The 17,540-nt window shown below is 40.1% G+C and overlaps 2 protein-coding genes across 2 annotated transcripts in view; both read left to right on the top strand.

The window, feature by feature from the left end:
* Nucleotides 1-635: 635 nt before the first annotated feature.
* Nucleotides 636-8,264, top strand: LOC134302855 (transferrin receptor protein 1-like). The gene is made up of 17 exons (XM_062988094.1): nucleotides 636-692; nucleotides 1,592-1,809; nucleotides 2,439-2,601; nucleotides 2,705-2,927; nucleotides 3,007-3,129; nucleotides 3,214-3,309; nucleotides 3,377-3,516; nucleotides 3,602-3,771; nucleotides 3,861-3,977; nucleotides 4,850-4,935; nucleotides 5,032-5,095; nucleotides 5,547-5,611; nucleotides 5,700-5,767; nucleotides 5,862-5,946; nucleotides 6,026-6,253; nucleotides 6,759-6,911; nucleotides 7,441-8,264. Exons 2-17 carry the CDS (start codon nucleotides 1,623-1,625, stop codon nucleotides 7,684-7,686), a joined length of 2,214 nt encoding a protein of 737 aa, XP_062844164.1. The 5' UTR covers nucleotides 636-692; nucleotides 1,592-1,622; the 3' UTR covers nucleotides 7,687-8,264.
* A 1,401-nt stretch (nucleotides 8,265-9,665) lies between these two features.
* tnk2b (tyrosine kinase, non-receptor, 2b) overlaps nucleotides 9,666-17,540 on the top strand; it is a 47,758-nt gene continuing 39,883 nt past the window's right edge. The window contains exons 1-2 of the mRNA XM_062988067.1: nucleotides 9,666-9,882; nucleotides 16,034-16,200. The gene's annotated coding sequence lies outside the window, so the exon portion shown is untranslated. The remainder of the gene's footprint in view (nucleotides 9,883-16,033; nucleotides 16,201-17,540) is intronic.

Raw genomic sequence — 17,540 nt, 5'->3', positions numbered from 1 at the left:
TTAGTGCAGGTCTCAAGTCCGAATAGTACTAGGAAAGTTGTGTCAGGAAGGGTGTCCAGCGTATTACATCAAAATCATCAGCTCCAGACTCAAATCAGCAATAAAAATAATTTCTTAGATAAGGTCTTAACTGTAATCTAAGTCAAGAAACACATATTTTATTTCGTGATTGAGATTGAAAGTCAAAAACTTTAAACACTTCAGAGCCAATTTCTGTGTTCTTTTTATTATTAAAAACAACTTTCTGCCAGGTTTATTACACATTTTCTTTTTGATATATTTAATATTACAGTAAATGTGCCCAAACTTATGGACAGGCTGCATATCAAAACTTTGCTTGTTTGATATATGTATCTACAGCAGTGTTAACAAATATGTCTTATTAAAATATCGATCTTGTTATTAATCATTTATATCATCATGTAAAATTTTGTGCTGGTTTTGATCAGTCAAGACAATAAAGTATTAAACTCTACTAAGTAATACACTCAATAAATAAAAATATTGGACTGTAATTACTTGAAATAAAACAGTCCTGTTATGTAAAAGAAGGAAGTGTCAGAAACTTACCAGCACTTGAATATTATTTATTATTTATTTATTTTTACTGGGACTTTTATGGCTTTTACTCTGAAGTTCATAAAGCAGGAAACGATCCCAAACTCACGTGACTGTAAACTTCTTTAAACTTGGTAAGAAAACATTAAATAATTCAGTCTTTATTAAACTGGAAATTAAAATTCAACCAGAATAAAATGCACAATTATGCATAAACATACGAAATATTTAGAATTTCTAAACTGACATCAGTTGCTTGAGATATTTGCATATATTTACTTTAGATGAAAGAAATGCATTATGGTAGAAAAAATAATTTTATATTAATGTTATGATTAATAATAATGGTACACACTGCTTTTTGCACGGGTATTACATATTAATTCTGATTGTCACCACATTTAATGCTATTTAATTAGAATAGAATATTGATGTAATATTGCTGTGTACCTGCTGTGCACAAAATAATAATAACACTAATAAAAAGAACCCCTTACTGACATGGTGAGAACATGCCAAATTCCTACTAGACAGGTAATAGAGGTGAGGGGACACACTTCCTGCTGAGCCTTTGTTAGGATGCCTAGTATGAATGCACTGAAACAATAAACTAATTCACCGTCCAAAATATTTCCTTAAAATACACTTACACTCCCAGATCTTTGTGTACTTGCTTTAAATAGTGTTAATATACAGAAATATCCTGTATTTTATATTCAGGTTACTGTCAGTTCAGGCCTTGACGGTGTCTAGAAGTTTATGAAAGTGCATAATGTTTGGTTCTCTGTGTTGTAAGGTAACATATTTGAGCATGTTTATACTGGATATTGAACTAATCATCAGTAAAGTGGAACTAAATGGAGCAAAATGAACATGTTTCTAAATCCTCAGTACTTTTAATTAGTATCTTGTTGTGAATGGCCACCAAGATTCAAACTCAGTACTCTAAAGCCAATATATTCATATAAGAGACCTGACCACACTTCTCTTTGAGAACTTCTAATAATGATCAATATTTCCTGTACATCAACAGTTTCTCAGGAAGCCACGTTCCTACCAACCTAATGCACACCATGGAGTTAAACAGCAGTCAGATGGACTTGATTTCGTCCAGTCTGGACGAGGAGGGTGAGGAGAACGGAGAGAGTGTGAACCATCACGCCCGTCTGTCCTTCATCAGCAGCTTAAACCAGTACACCATCAGAAACATCTGCTTCATGGTCATTATTGGTATATTCATCTTCGCTTTAGGTATGGGACTGTCATTTACAACCAGCTTACAAGCACTTAATAAAGAACGCCTGAACATCTGCTTATTCAGGTGATTATCCAGTCAGCCATGTAGCACAGAGCCTGAAATCATACAGATATGGGTCAAAGGAATTTTGAGGGAATAAACATGTTGTTTGTCTAATTTTGACTCAGCAGATTATCAGAAATGCACGATAAACGTAACCTAACAGGCTTAAACTCGCGAGTTCAAATCTCAGCAGAGCCAGAGTGTCCATGCAAACACAATCATCTGTGTTTAAAGGAGGGAAGGACGTACACGGTTCATTCTTGCTGCTGCTGCATGATGCCTTGTGGGTAAGAAAGGGTCACATGGAGCTCAGCATGGCTCTGTACGCGATACGGCTATTTGAGGGAACCCAACACTGGCAGAGTGGACACGTGTCAGAGGGGCGGTGTGATGATCCGGCTCTACTTAGATTAGATTGAGGGTTGTGCAAGCACTGGCAGGTTCACAATCGGGAATTGGAAATGACTAGATTGGGAGATAACAGAGGGAAAATCTAGACTATCTAACATTTCTAAATAATTTTGGGTAAATAAAAATGGATTGATTTTTGTGTATTTTCTTTTATTATTACGTTTGTTAGGATCCCTGACTGGCTACGTGGCTCATAAAAAATCACCCAGCGCCTCCACAGATGTCGATTCATCGAGTGAGATGGTTGAGACAGAAGCAGAGTTAGACTGGAACGATCTTACAGCCATGTTACAGAAGAACCTCACCACAAGCAGTATTGAAAGCACTCTGAGGTAAATACACTAAAATGACAATAGACAAGGATTCAATATTTGTCTGTACACTGATGTATAAGGTGCTTTTTGCTTCATAACGTCTGCTTGTTTCTCTCTGAAGTGAATTCTCCCTGGACAGTCATCAGGCCGGATCTTCAAATGAGGATGAACTCGGCAATAAAGTGTTTCAGAAATTCCAGGGTTGTGGCATGGACCCCTGGTCTGATACTCATTATGTCAGAGTCCAGGATCGTCCAGTGAGCGGCACCAACAGAGTGACGTTCCACAATAAAACGTTTGATGAGTCCGGCTTTTTGGCCTACAGCGCAAACGGCGCAGCACAGGTAAATATTCAGGTCATTTTTTTTTATAATATATAAAAGTATATATATATTGACCAGTGAAACATTTCTGATTGTACAGGGTGCAGTTTTGTACGCACATTTTGGACGAGCATCTGACTTCAGGCAACTGCAGGAATTAAACATCAGCACCAAAGGAAGGGTCGTCTTGGTTCGAGCTGGGAAAATAAGTTTTGCTGAAAAGGTTGGGACATGTTTGTAATGTAGTTTAATTCTAATTCTAACCAGACTTTTGAGTTAATTTAATTCTTTTTAACTACAATTATAGGTTGCTACCGCTGCCAGTGTGAATGCCAGTGCAGTGCTGATCTATCCAGATCCTGCTGACTACCCCATTGATAACGAAACTGCTTTGTTTGGCCATGTAAGTATCACTCACTCTTAAAAACACTTCGACAATGACGTGATGGATAACTGATCTGTTTGTGCAGGTTCATCTCGGCTCTGGAGATCCGTACACTCCAGGTTTTTCATCTTTCAACCACACAAAGTTTCCTCCAGCTAAATCGTCAGGTCTGCCCAGCATCCCGGCGCAGACCGTCAGAGCCAGCACGGCCGCCACCATCATGAGGTACGTCCGTCTCGTTATCGGGTCAAGCTTCCATCCACCCTTCAACATGTACAGCGTTGCTAATCCTTGAAATTGCTCTGTCCAGAGAGATGGGAGGTCAGAGTTCACCTGACGGATGGGCTGACGGGGGTCTCCGAACTGGAAATTACAGGCTAGGTGGTGATAATGACATTATTTCTTTGGAGGTGAACAACGTTCTCAATGAGACTGTGATCAATAATGTGTTCGGTGTCATCAAAGGATTAATAGATCCAGGTAACACATCAGTGTATACCATCACTGACATCAAATAGACCCACGTGCTTCCATCTCTAATCTTAATCCTGGTTTAATCTCTGGTTTAGATCGTTATGTGGTTATCGGAGCTCAGAGAGACGCCTGGGGGCCCGGATACGCTCAGTCCACCGTTGGTACTAGTCTGCTGGTTGAGTTAGCCAGAGTTATTAGTGGCATGCACAAAGGTGAGTTAAAGTCACCTGATCCACTGCTAATTCTAATGTTAATGATAAAAAATCAGCTAAATGTACCTGCATTGAGGAATTTTATATAAAAACGAGAGGGTCAAGCATTAGATTCATCACACTTTACACTGAAACTAGTGCTACTACACATCTAATTTAGAGTTGATCACTCAGACTTATCACGCAGTTATCCATGCTGTTAAAAATCTGACCGACTATCATCCCTACCCACCTCCCCAAATGTGTGAACGAACAATATTGCTAAAAATACTAAATAAATAAAGCAGATAAAGTGCGCTTGTGTAAGCTTAACACTCAGTGTCTTTAATTGCTGGAGCAGCATCAGTTTTGTCAAAATTAATTCAGTTTATTATTATTTGACATTTATTCTTTGTTCGTGAGTATTTAAGTGTAATTACAATCATGTCATTCAACCTGCTTAATTCATATATAATTTGTCACATGGATCAAAATATGGCTTAATAAAAATCTCAGCGGTGCTATTGGCCTGCTGGGCATCCACTCAGACATGATTGGGGGTCCTGTTTCCCAGTATAGCCGTAGCCGCCACAACAGTATACCAGTATAAAGCATTTAATGAAAATTATGATTGTTTGAAATTTATTCTAAGCTTTTATACCATAATATTTTAATACTAAAATATTTATAATGTGAATAAAATGTGAAGAAGAAAAGGAACTGGCTGACATGATTCATCTGTAGAGAGATGTTCTATATAGAATATGTCTATAAGTCTGTATTCTCCAGTATTACTGTTGTTATTATTATACTGTATATTTAAACACAGTTTATGTGTATTTTCTTAAAACAAATAGTATCACAGAAGTAAGTCTATAAAACTTTTTATTTAGATGGATTCAGACCCAGAAGGAGCATCGTGTTTGCAAGCTGGAGTGCTGGAGAATACGGATCTGTCGGTGCCACAGAGTGGCTGGAGGTCAAAAAAGCATTCTGTCTGTGTCATATATTCAAACTATATAATATATAATCATTAATACACTGTTGATTAAATTAGTTGTTTTTGCTGGTACAGGATTTTCTGCCTTCACTAAATTTGAAAGCTTTCTCCTACATCAGCCTGGATGGAGTCGTCACAGGTCTGTAAGCAACTGTTTTAATAAAGAAAATGTAAAACTACGGCCACACTGCCTAGGAAAGTCACACAGTAAAACTGAATCAATGCTGGGATGCTCTCATAGGAAGCCAATTCCAAAAAAAGTTGGTACAGTAAGGAAATAGGGTAAAATTAAAACAGACAGCAATAATTAGCACATCATTTGTACCTGTATTTAATTAAAACAGAATAAAGACAAACTGTTTTAGCTAATACATTGTTTTCGATGCAACAAGATGTTGCTCCCACCTAGTGGTGATTGGAGACAATAACACCCAAAGAGTTTTGGAGATGTAATTGCTCTTGTAGCGATCTCTAATTATTTATTCTTTCTGTGTGGCCCGGTGCTTGGGGACCACTGCTTCAGCATACATGTCTATTCCAAGTGTACGCAAACCTTTGACTTTAATTAGCTTTGTAATTTTTTTTTACAGGATCCTCGTTTAAAGCCAGTGCAAGTCCACTGATGCATGACTTAATAGAGAGCACATTACATGAGGTCAGCTTTTTTCTTTATAGCATTGATTTTATGATTTAAAAATTATTAATATTGTGGTGATCTGGCCTTTCTGTCTTTTCTCCTGTAGGTTTTCTCACCCAGTGACTCCAGTAAGAGTTTGTATTCGTTGTTTGGAAACAACTGGGAGAGCACCGTGTATGTGTTTCTCATAGTTTCAATATTTTAATTCAGTTTCTTAACTAGGTGTATAATATTTTAGAGTTGTCATCATGTACGTGTTTTTCAACAGCATGGAGCCACTGAGGTTGGGCGACTCTGCGTATCCGTTCCAGACTTTCTCCGGCGTCCCGTCCGTCTCTTTTCGTTTCACTGATGTAAGTAAAAGTTCTGGTGATGTTGTGACATGGAGCTTTGACATAGCTGTAGCTTGAGCTAACTGTGATGATTGTTTAGAGGAATAAACCCTACCCGTACTTCGGCACCAAGCTGGACACCAGGAAGAACCTGGGCGCTTTCGTTCCGAACGTGCTGGGCTTAGTAAAGGCGGCGGGCGAGTTTGCGGGTCAGATGGCTCTCCGGCTGGTTCATGACCACCTGCTCAGACTGCACACACAGAAATACCTCAACGTCCTGAGACAAAGTGTGTTTCAGATCAATAAGGAAGTGACCCGGCTGCAAAAGGTAAATTTTCCAAGCTCTTTTTTACTTTTATTTATGATAAAATACTGTACTGAACTTAAAGATCACATCGATTACAGGCTCCTAGAGGGTCATGGTGGTCTTGTTATTATTTGTACTAGCCATGGAGCTGTATTCACACATTTTACTTTCTGATCAGCCGATGGTTAACCAACTCAAGATGAAATAAGTACCTCTATTTTCTTATTTTTCCTTGACACAAGCTATAAAACAGCAAAATCATTCTTATATTAAAATGCTGACTTTATTTTAGTATATGTATATAATGTCACACATTGCTGTATGTTTAACCAGAAAAACAGTGGTACTAGGCCCCAGTAATGTTTTCTAGACCAGTTTTTTTTTAATCCACAAAGAAATATACTTATTTAATAAGTATATTTATTTTATTTAATTGAAAATGGCCATTTTTATCTATTTTGTGGCTCAGGTTTTTAAAAGAAAAACATTCTTGACATTAATGCACTGCGTCTTTGCTACTTTTCAGTCTATCCAGCTTTCAGAGCCCCTACAGGTCCACTGGCTGTCAGCAGCTATAAATTCATACAGTCGAGCCGCCAGTAAACTCATTCATGAGAGTGAGAACAGTGATCTTGAGGACCAGAAGCAGTGCCGCATCATCAATGACCGAATCATGGCGGTAAATCAGATTTTCTTTCGATTGCATCTGTATGATTTGCTGTTAGCTGCTTTGTGTTATTGTTCTATTTATTTATGCTGGTCGTCTGTGATCTGTGATTGATTTGACATTCTAAATAAATGTATTTCTACAGTATGTATTAAAATACACTTTATGGGCCAAAGATAGTTGGACACATGATGATGATTTTCCTCTAATCATGCTGTCACCTTAACCAGGTAGTTGGTGTGACTAAAGTAGCAGCAACAAAGTGATACCCCTGCCTTCACTCTCTTAGACACGGCCAGTTGTGTCAGTAGAGCACCTCCTTGAGACCTGAACCCAGGTCTCATTGTTGGTGGGTTTGTGTCAAACACTGCTGTGCCATCTAATCGCCAATATGGGCATTTGTTGGTGGCCGACAAGTTGATGGTGGTCTCTTGCCTGAACTGTGCCCCACACACCACAGCAGAGTTACTACTGCACATAAGACAGCTATAATATATGAGTTTACTTTGCTTATGTGGGCGTCTTGTGTTTGTTTGTACAGGTTGAGAGGAATCTGCTCTCTGCCTACGTTTCTCCTCTAGAGTTTCCGTTCAGACACATAGTGTTCGGTTCAGGTTCACACACTCTGGGAGCTTTACACACACACCTGTCTGCAATAAAGAACGGCTCAACCGGCGCTGACATCGACCTGCTGAGGAATCGGTTGACTCTGGCAGCCAGGACCATCCAGGGCTGTGCCGACGCGCTCGCCGGGAACGTGTGGGACACGGACAACCAAACTGACTAGAAATGACACGGTTGCACTGTTACTACTTGTGAAAGTGAGACATTTTTGCATACACATGTACAGTAGTTATAAAATGCACAAAATAACTACTGTGAACTAAATCTTTAATGGTTACTCTTATCCACTAATTCATCTCTTTAAACTGTTACACTGGACAGTATTTTAACCCAAAGCTACATTCTAGCTAGACATGATGTTTAATTTTTTTTTAAATAAGAGGAAGCTGCTGAGGAAGGCTGCGTTTTTTGCTTTCCAGAGATGAAGACGTTTATTTGGATGGCTGGATTATGACACCTCTGAAATTATGAAACATTTATTATAAAAAAATTGTGCATGTTTATGTTTTGTTTATGGTTGGATCATAAGTACTTTTCTATTTTTTTATATTGCATCAATGTACAATTGTGTATGTGTGTGTTCTGTCCCTATGAAGTTTTAGAAATCTGTACAATGCACTGTAATTTTGATGATTTACACTATATGGCCAAATGTATTTTTGTATATATGGCCCCTTGGGTCAAGCCACTGTGTGATTGTATGATATCCTGTTATGGATAAACGCCATGTCTATGTTTAAATGTTGGCTCCTGGCTCACCGCGACTCTTTTTAATAATCAGGTCTGTCTCACATTTGGCCGCTACGTGGCGCCAGAGAGCAGTGCAGAATCACAACAGTCTGGAATTCTAGCCAGTTATTTTCCGATACCAGTATTTTCAGATACTGTACTGAAAATCTTATTTTAACCCAATTTTAGTTTTTTTTTTTTTTTTTTATTATATTCAAACTATTTGAAAGTAAACGCAATAGAATTTAGGTTTTATTTAGGTCACATTTAGATTTGTTTACATTTACAACTCATTTAAAGAGATAATCGTAGTAGTGGAAACGGGACATAATTATAAAAAAAACAACATAATATATTTAAAACATAATTGATCCAAATTAACATAAATGTACAATTAAAAATAGGTAAAAATCATGTTTAAATACGTTTTTTTTTAAACAATATATAATGTGAGTCTAATTCAGGTGTGTCTCCTTTAAGAGTGGGTTTGGTCAAAATGCAACAAACTGGAACACGTTACTAAATCAAATAATACCATTATGTTGAGAAATTTTATTTTGGCTGCTTATAGCTTAATAACTCGTTATAGTTCTTACGATGTATGGTGCATTTGGAAAATTAACTACATTAATTTTTTTCATAAGCACTTTAAATTGCAATCTTGCAATATTGCACTGTAAGATAACACGTGGACAAGCTTTTTTTTTGCCATTTTAAACGTTTCAGAATACATGCATAGAGCAATTTAGATTGTCAATTATAATGCCATTGAACTTGTGGTGTGTCCTCTTACTATCCTGTTAGAATGTCTCAGCAGGTTGTGTTTAAAGATAGACCTGGACCTGTTTGTTGGTGGTCCTTGGATTAGTTGTGACCATTTTCTCTTAGTGTAAAGTAACATTTTAGGTTTTAGTCTCAACCTTGGCTGGATAAAGCTGTTCAGAAATGTGGGAATGTGTATTGTGGGAAGTGGTAAACCTTAACCTTCAGTTACTTGCATTGTGTTTGGTAGGAACTGCAAGTCATTTTGGATAACACGTTTGACAAATGAAATAAATGAATATTTAACCTAGTGTATGTTCAGAAAACCCACAATACTATGGAAAATTGCCTTAAATTTATAATTTGTTTGTGTTTGAAGTACTGTATGTCGCTACAATGAAAGAACAGTTCCAAGACTGTCATAAGATATACGTCCCTTAAAGTGTATGTAATTGTATTTAAAGAATTTTTATATGATTTGTAGTGTGAAAAACAAACAAACAAAGTGTGAAATTCGAGACAAAGGCTTAAATGAACCATTTTACTTGTGGTCCAAGACTTCTGTCTCTCACTGTTGGGATAGATTTTATACCAATCTGGCAACCCGGTCACCCATAAAGGCATCTGTTCACAAATCCAGTAGGACGGAGCTCTGAGGCTGCTGAAGTGATTTTGAAACATGGATAAAACTTCACATTATTAACAATCAGTTCTTTATAAAGACGTCACTGGTACACAGGTGTAACTTTATTCAAACTTAAATCAGATTAGAATCCAATGTGGAATGAAACGAAGTCGTGTTCAGAAGTTAGTAAAGTTCCTGTAAGAGACGCCGCCGCCGCCGCCGCCGCGTTGGATGAACTGACAGGTAGGAATCAGTGTGATCAGTGTGGATGTCTGACAGCAGTTTAAATCGAAATGTTTAAGATGAAACTGAATTAAAACATCGAGTTTATTGAGCTGAGTTTTAACTTGTTGATGTTTTGGTTGTGACAGAAATGCCTCAGGCCAACTGTCAAAACACAAACCGCCAACGTTCACGCGGTCGCTATGGCTACATTCCAATCTGCGTACTACTGTACTAACTAGTGCGTAAAAGTAGCACGCGTGTGCGCGCCTGACCTACTGTTTAGTATAGTAGTACGCGTGTGCGCGCCTGACCTACTGTTTAGTATAGTAGTACGCGTGTGCGCGCCTGTTGTACTGTTTAGTATAATAGTACTACTATACTAAACAGCACCACAGGCGCGCACACGTGTACTACTATACTAAACAGTATATATGACGTGTGCGCGCCTGTTGTGCTGTTTAGTGGGTAGTACACGTGTGCGCGCCTGACCTACTGTTTAGTATAGTAGTACACGCATTGGAACGTCGCCTGATTTCACCTGCAATTGAAATGGCGTATTCAATCACTGACTGTACAGTTAATGTCCAAAGATTACACAGAATTGTAAAAAAAAATAAAAACCCTCTATGTTTTTGCAATCCATGATTTAGTAACTCTTCCTTTTCTGTGACCAAATGAGGAAAATTTATTGCAATTTTCTGAATATGTGATGAAATCTTCCGGGTCAAAAATAAACGTATAAAGCGCCGAGATTCTGAACTCCTCGGTTCGGAACTCGAAGTTGCCACAGGTCAGCTGGGCGCCATCTAGCGGGCACGATTGGCAGTGCCTGGAGCAGACACGTATCTGCTAGGGCGGGATGACCGGACTATGTGGGTGGGGTCCTCAAATGCCGTGGAAGGTACTCTGATTAGCAGATAGAGGTCCAGAACAGTCCACATGTTCTGTGAATTCGCGCACCAAGGTCCTTACACAGCGTCGAAGACCCCACCCACATTCGTCTGGTCTTTTACCCTCCCGGCAGACTTTAAATGACCAATTTTGTCTGCTGCAGGCATTGCCAATTATGCCCGCTAGAGGGCGCCCAGCTGCCCGGTAGCAGAGCTGACGTTCGGGTTAAGGCTATATTTTCAGATCAAGTTCTCTTCTATTGTAACCGATCTACCCCATGGTTGGATGTGTGCATTTTTTTCACCAGTGGCTATTAAAGTTACTAGCCTTCCTATTAGACCTAAACCAGTAAAACTTCTCAGCTGGTCGGACCGTTTTCCTCTGACCTCTCTTATTAACAAATCAGTCCTTATTACCTGAATAAGCAGGTTCCGATGTGTTCCTAATAAAATAACCACAGTATACATGTGCATACATAAGGATCCAGGATTTATCAAGGCTTTTAAATTCTCTGCAACTACTTAAATGTGAAGTAAATGTCTGAAAGCGTTTGGTTTAGTGTTTCTGTAATGTCTGTCTGTTGCGTGTGATGAGAAATTGCCTGTAGTTGTGTACTATTATTACTATACATGAATGCTTTGCCCCCAGCTATTAATGGCAAAAGGTTTTTTAATCACAGCAGTAAATTAATCAAAGGAGTAAATTAGTTGCTTAATACTTGGCATAAAACGTGTCCACACTGCCAGTCCCTGCCTGCGTGCTGTACGCCTGTACCGCATACAACTCGTTATTGGTGTGCAGGTAAGGCTGTGTGATAATGCACGTGCGCCTGAAATGAAATATACCCGAAATCGAAAGGGACGGTGGAACTGACATTTCGGACGAGTCTACGGCAGGTCAGAATAAAACCGCGCCTCTCGATCCCGTGTATGTAAGAAGAGACGCGGTTGTTTAGTAACCGATGCCTCGAGGCTTTTGTATCTCGGTTTGAGGTGCGATAAGCGGCCCTGCATGTAAAGGCACGCAACGCGATGAAGCCGAACTACAAACTTGATTCCAAAAAATGTTGGGACAGTGAGAAAAATGCAAATGAAAGCACAAGGAAGATATATCAGATGCTTTGCTTTAGCAGGTTTAATGTCAGTTCCAGATTTGATGCCTTTAATCCAGAATAAAATGGAACGGGGGGGTCGTAAGACTACAAACCAAACGGTTGATACTTTAAATCAAGAGCTAAAAGTGCAGATATTTAAAATCAGTGTCAGTAAAGGAGAAAATAAAAGTTGTGCTAAAATTTGTATTGGCACACGGTCATTTGTGCCTGTATAGTGCTTGACCAGGCCGAGGGAACCGTCTTATGTAAACTCTTTTTATAAAATCTCAAAGTTTTAAAGCACTTGAGCACGAAAGCCGGTGCAGAGCCTTAAAAAGAATTGTGTTGCAGTGACTTCATTCATTGGTCGTGATGCCATTGCATAATGATTTGGCAAGCCTGTTATGTTTACCAATGGTGGAGTTGTACAAAGTTAATGGCTTATGGGGAGGAAAAACATGTATTTTTTCCAGTATGACTAAGTAAGTGTGATTTAGAAAAAAAATACAGAACAGAGTTTGACTGTGTGTATGTGTATGTGTATATACACCAATGAGGCATAACATTATGACCACCTTCCTAATATTGTGTTGGTCCCCCTTTTGCTGCCAAAACAGCCCTGCAACTGTGATGCTCTGTGTATTCTGACACCTTTCTATCAGAACCAGCATGAACTAGCTACAGTCGCTCCCCACGTGCATCAATGAGCCTTGGTCGCCCATGACCCTGTCGCCGGTTTACCACTGTTCCTTCCTCGGACCGTTTTTGATAGATACTGACCACTGCAGACCAGTTTTGGAGATGCTCTGACTCGCTCAAATCCTCACGCTTGATCTGTATCCCCCCCACTAACAGGTGCCGTGATGAAGAGATACTCAGTGTTATTCACTTCACCTGTCAGTGCTCATAATGTTACTACTTCTGATTCTAATTAGTTAGCTATATATGATATTTTTGATGTTATAGGCTAGATTTAATGGTAAAGCTGTGTGGTAAAGTTACCATTACCCGTGCTGAACTCACACACGCCGATGAAAGACATTATCGTACACAAACCCCCGTATGAGTCAGTGGCCATTATTCATGTCAGGTGTGTAATGTTTGGATACTAAGCCCTTAAAATATGTTTTTTTCCTCCGATACGCCACTCTGCCCTGTTAAAATGGCTAGCAACACACGCGATCGATTCCCTTTTATTCTCAGTAAGGCAAAAGATAGCTGCTTTCACGTCGTGTTTACTGAAGGGATGTGGATTAATGACAGACGCTTGTTTGTTCAGGGATAATAGCGCTCAGTCACCTCCCAACACCTTACTAGGCACCAGCCGTACGGTTTCATAAGAATTCCTTTGTGAAATCATCGATCTGCATGCATGACTAATGAAGCTCTGAGCGCTGAATAAATCACGTCATTAAAAGCAAGACACTGATCTGATTCTCTGATGAAGGTAGAGTATGAAGGTTTCGACCACATCACAGAGTAGATCAGGTACTTGGTGTTCTTAGTTTAAAGGCAAACATTATGTGGCTGTTTCTTGTTCACTTGAGCATTAAGTATTTAGACACCTTAACTTTTTGTGCACTGTGTATTGTGGATTGGATTTTAAATAGATATAAGTGTCATTTTATCCATCAGTCTAGACTGAATCACCCTTAATGACAAAAGTGTTTTGGAGTTTTGGAAACTGATTTTTGCTTTGATTTGGCACTCAAATGTGTGATCAGGTGTGACCTGTTTATTTAATTTTATTGAGACGTGTCTAGAACTCTGGTTCTATAAGTTGGAGTCCACCTGACACAGTTCTATTGTTCCACCCTGTCCTTTAGTGCTCTGGGGATAGTTTACATGCTTTTGTCATTTTCAGTTTCAGCTTTTGTGTCTCGATGTTCTTGGGTGGCAGCTAGTTTAAAATACAGCCGAATGTCACTGGAATGAGAATACAAAATTAATACAGAAAATACTACTAATTAATAATAAAAAAATGTGGCGCGTTTTATTCAGAGAATGCCCTTAACGCCACGCGCCATTCAAAGTTTGTATGCCTAGTTTTACAATTTAAACATAAAACGTGGCTGCTTTAGGTGGCGCAGCGGTAAACTACGCTAGCACACCAGAGCTGGGATTTGGAATACATCATGTCGAATCTCAGCCCTGCCACATGAACAACGTTTGGCCGTTGTTCATCCAGGAAGGGGGCCGGACATCGTAACTCATAACCGATGCAATTACGACCTCTGCTGGCTGATTGATGGTGTCTGCACAGAGGTGGCGTGGCTCTCCGCGCACGAGGCTCACCGGCGTATGAACTCGCCTCGCGCAGGTGAAAAGATGCAGTCGGCTACTGCGCACGTGTCGGAGGGGCCGTGTGTCAGTTCGCTCTCCTCAATCGGGGCGTGGGTCAGTACCAGTAGAGAGCGCTAAAAATCGAAATGGGAGAAAAATGCATGGAAAAAAAAACAAAGGTACAAGGGAAATAACTTAGCCAGTGAGAAATACATTTTACACCTTACATGAGTATTGTTACACCTTCCTAATGATTACTTGCTGTGGTAACTGTGGGTTTACTGTATATATAAGTGTTACCTGATACCTGATGATACCATACTCCAGTCACATTTATCTCATAATGCAAAACTTACTATCATGTAATTTGATTGTTTATTGTGCTTTCTGTCTATGTATGTTATTATATAAATACTTATTATTAATTCAGTCTCTACATATATACTGGTGCTGGTTTCATTAGTTGTCAGTTATAATCATCAACATTAAAAGAAATAAACATTTGAAATATATCAGTCTGTGTGTAATGAATGAATATAATATATCAAGTTCCACTTTTTGAATGGAATTACTGAAATAAATCAACTTTTTCATGATATTCTATTTTATGACCAGCACCAGTATGTATGTATACTGTATATATATATAGTATACATTGAACAACATTGGAAACAAATAAACAATGCATTATTATTATTATTATTATTATTATTATTTGCTCATGCATGGTTGTTGTACAGAAAGGTAAGTCTGTAAGTAAGGCCTTGTCGAGCACCACATGCGCACTTCAGTAATAACCTGTAAACTATAAAGAAGGTAAAGTAGCTGCTCCAGTAAATACTCTCTTGTTCCTGATGGGAGACGGAGGAGGTTTTATGAACAACAGGGAAACTGTTTGATGGTGAAACACTGCTCAGCATTATATTTCCAGTCACAGATCTGTGAGGAGTGGGTGACGCAGGCTGGGTACACACGGTGTAGTCATACATCTGACATCATTAGAAAAGCAAATAGACTGGGTGTTTCTCATTGGGTAAACACATGCTTAATGACTGTCCGTCCGAAACATGTCCGGTAAACCACTGACCATTGGGGGAAAAATGAGACATCTATGTTTTTCTCTGAACATTTATATTTTCTTATTTTGAGAAGCCTTGCTACGGTGGTAGGATGTCGGTTTACGGCGACATCTGTAATAAGCACACACAGAATGTCTAAAGTGTCAAGAGCATGTGAAATAACTTGTTCGGACGACCAACCAGGTCAGTAGCGTCGCCCAGGAACTCGGTGGTGGCTAACGCATTAGACTGATGCGCTATCCCAAGCGCACATATAATATTTTACTCATGATGAAGATTGGGTAAACATGAACCTTAAGGTCCTTAGAATATATAGAATAAATCAGGGCCGCTCAGGTGGCGCAGCGCTGGAACCAGTGCTGGGATCTCGAATACATCGTATCGAATCTCAGCTCTGTCTGCCGGCCAGGCTGAGCGGCCACATGAACAACGATCGGCCTGTTGTTCGGATATGGGCGAGATTAATGCAATTACGAGCTCTGCTGGCTGATTGATGGCACCCGCACGGAGATGAGAAAAGAGCGCTCTCAGGGTGCGTCTCTCCGTTCACAGCGCCGAGCTGCACCGCACTCGTCAAAGTGGAGGTGATAAGATGCATACGGCTGGTGCCCACGTGTCGGAGGGGGCGTGGGTTAGCTTCGTTCTCCTCAATCAGAGCGGGGATCGGCATTTGTGGAGAGGAAGCGTGACGTAAACGGGCAGTTGGACGCGCTAAAAGGGAGAAAATGCATAAACAAAATATATATATGTATATATATTAAAGAATATATAGGATAAATCCTCAATACATTTAAAAAATGATTATGTGCATATATATTTGTAGATGTCGATGTAATGGCGAGGCTCTGATGAAGCTTACTTGATGTGTACTGCTTATAAACTATGGACCGGACCCATGTGTGAATTCTTCGCTGGGTCACACACACGTGCACCAGGACTTCCAGTCGTGCCCACTGACCGAAGTGACCAGGAGCTACGGAGCAGCAGCTGGTAAGGATTTACTTCTATATTCCGTACTGAAGCCGATTTATTAGACTCTACATACGTGTGCATGTTCACATTTGTAAGTTCAGGTATCCATGACATGCACACGCCACGCTCCCCTTCTTCGCATTGTCGGTCATTAGTCCGGCGGTTTTGCCGAGGCAGGAATGTGGTATGAAGGTTCTGCGTGCCCCGTTCCCGTTGTGCCTGGCGTGCCGTTATCCGAGCCCGCACCTCGTTACCGTCTGCATCTCCGTCCGTTCACTCAGCTCCTCTTTTCTCATTTCGCGTCCGCTGGAGTCCTCCGTGATGAAAACGCCGCTATTATCCGGTACGCGTCGGACGTTGCCATAGACACTGGCACACTAGGTAGCAGGTGTGTGGTGGCACAAACACGCCCCCTCTGTGGCTGCATTTCCCTTCAGAAACGGGACACATACGCGTGTGAGAGACTTGTGTTAAAATGCTGCACCGGACGTGCACGGTGATCTGTGGTAACACCAGGGTAAGTAGGCATGTTGTCTGAAAGTGTGTGGTTGGCTGCGGAAAAGGAAGTTGTGTAGACGAAAGCAAACAGGTGTGTGTGTGTGTGTGTGTGTGTGTGAGTGCTTGTGTAAGCGTGTAAGTGTCAGTATTTGAAACAGAAATGACCCAGTTTGTTTATCTAACTTTTGCATTCTGGTTAACCGCTCTATAATGATCACACAGCCTTTAATATCCTGATTACCGGCTCACCGATAATAGGCTGTTGCTGCTGGCCCATAACGAACGATCAGTAATGCAAATGACATCTGTGGACGTCTATGGTCCCAATTTCTTTATCTGATTACATTTGTACTGGCAGTGAGAGTCGTTTATGAGAAAATCAGCATCGGTTCAGAACTAACACATAATCTGCCCTCATGATGAGTACACCGAGGTTATTCGGCATCGAGAGCGATCTCAGTGTGAGAATGCTGCTCATAACAGAGAGTGCAGCTTACAGAAGAAGGGGTGCAGTGCCAGGGGGAAGTGCAGCTATTTTTACCTGTGTGTGTGTGTGTGTGTGTGTGTGTGTGTGTGTGTGTGTAACTCAGAAATAGCACCCAGTGGCACAGCGAAGGCCGAGACCGACCACTTTGTCGTCTGTATAAGTCGTCTCTCTCTTTCTCTCTCTCACCGCCTACACCTTTTCTCCCTTTATCTGTAGATCACTTTCCATCCATCTGTTTCTTTTTCTTCCTAACAGACCCGAAACATACATCACAGTGAATTAAATGTATTTACTTGTTTATTTAGGGTTTGCCTAATATAGGTTTAGTCTTAAATAGAAGCAAAACTGGGTTGGAGGTCTCAGAATCTGATCC

Source organism: Trichomycterus rosablanca, chromosome 25, assembly GCF_030014385.1.
Source record: "Trichomycterus rosablanca isolate fTriRos1 chromosome 25, fTriRos1.hap1, whole genome shotgun sequence".
In the NCBI taxonomy this organism is placed as follows: domain Eukaryota; kingdom Metazoa; phylum Chordata; class Actinopteri; order Siluriformes; family Trichomycteridae; genus Trichomycterus; species Trichomycterus rosablanca.
Note: the sequence above shows the minus strand (reverse complement) of the source record. Positions and strands in the feature narration are given on the sequence as shown.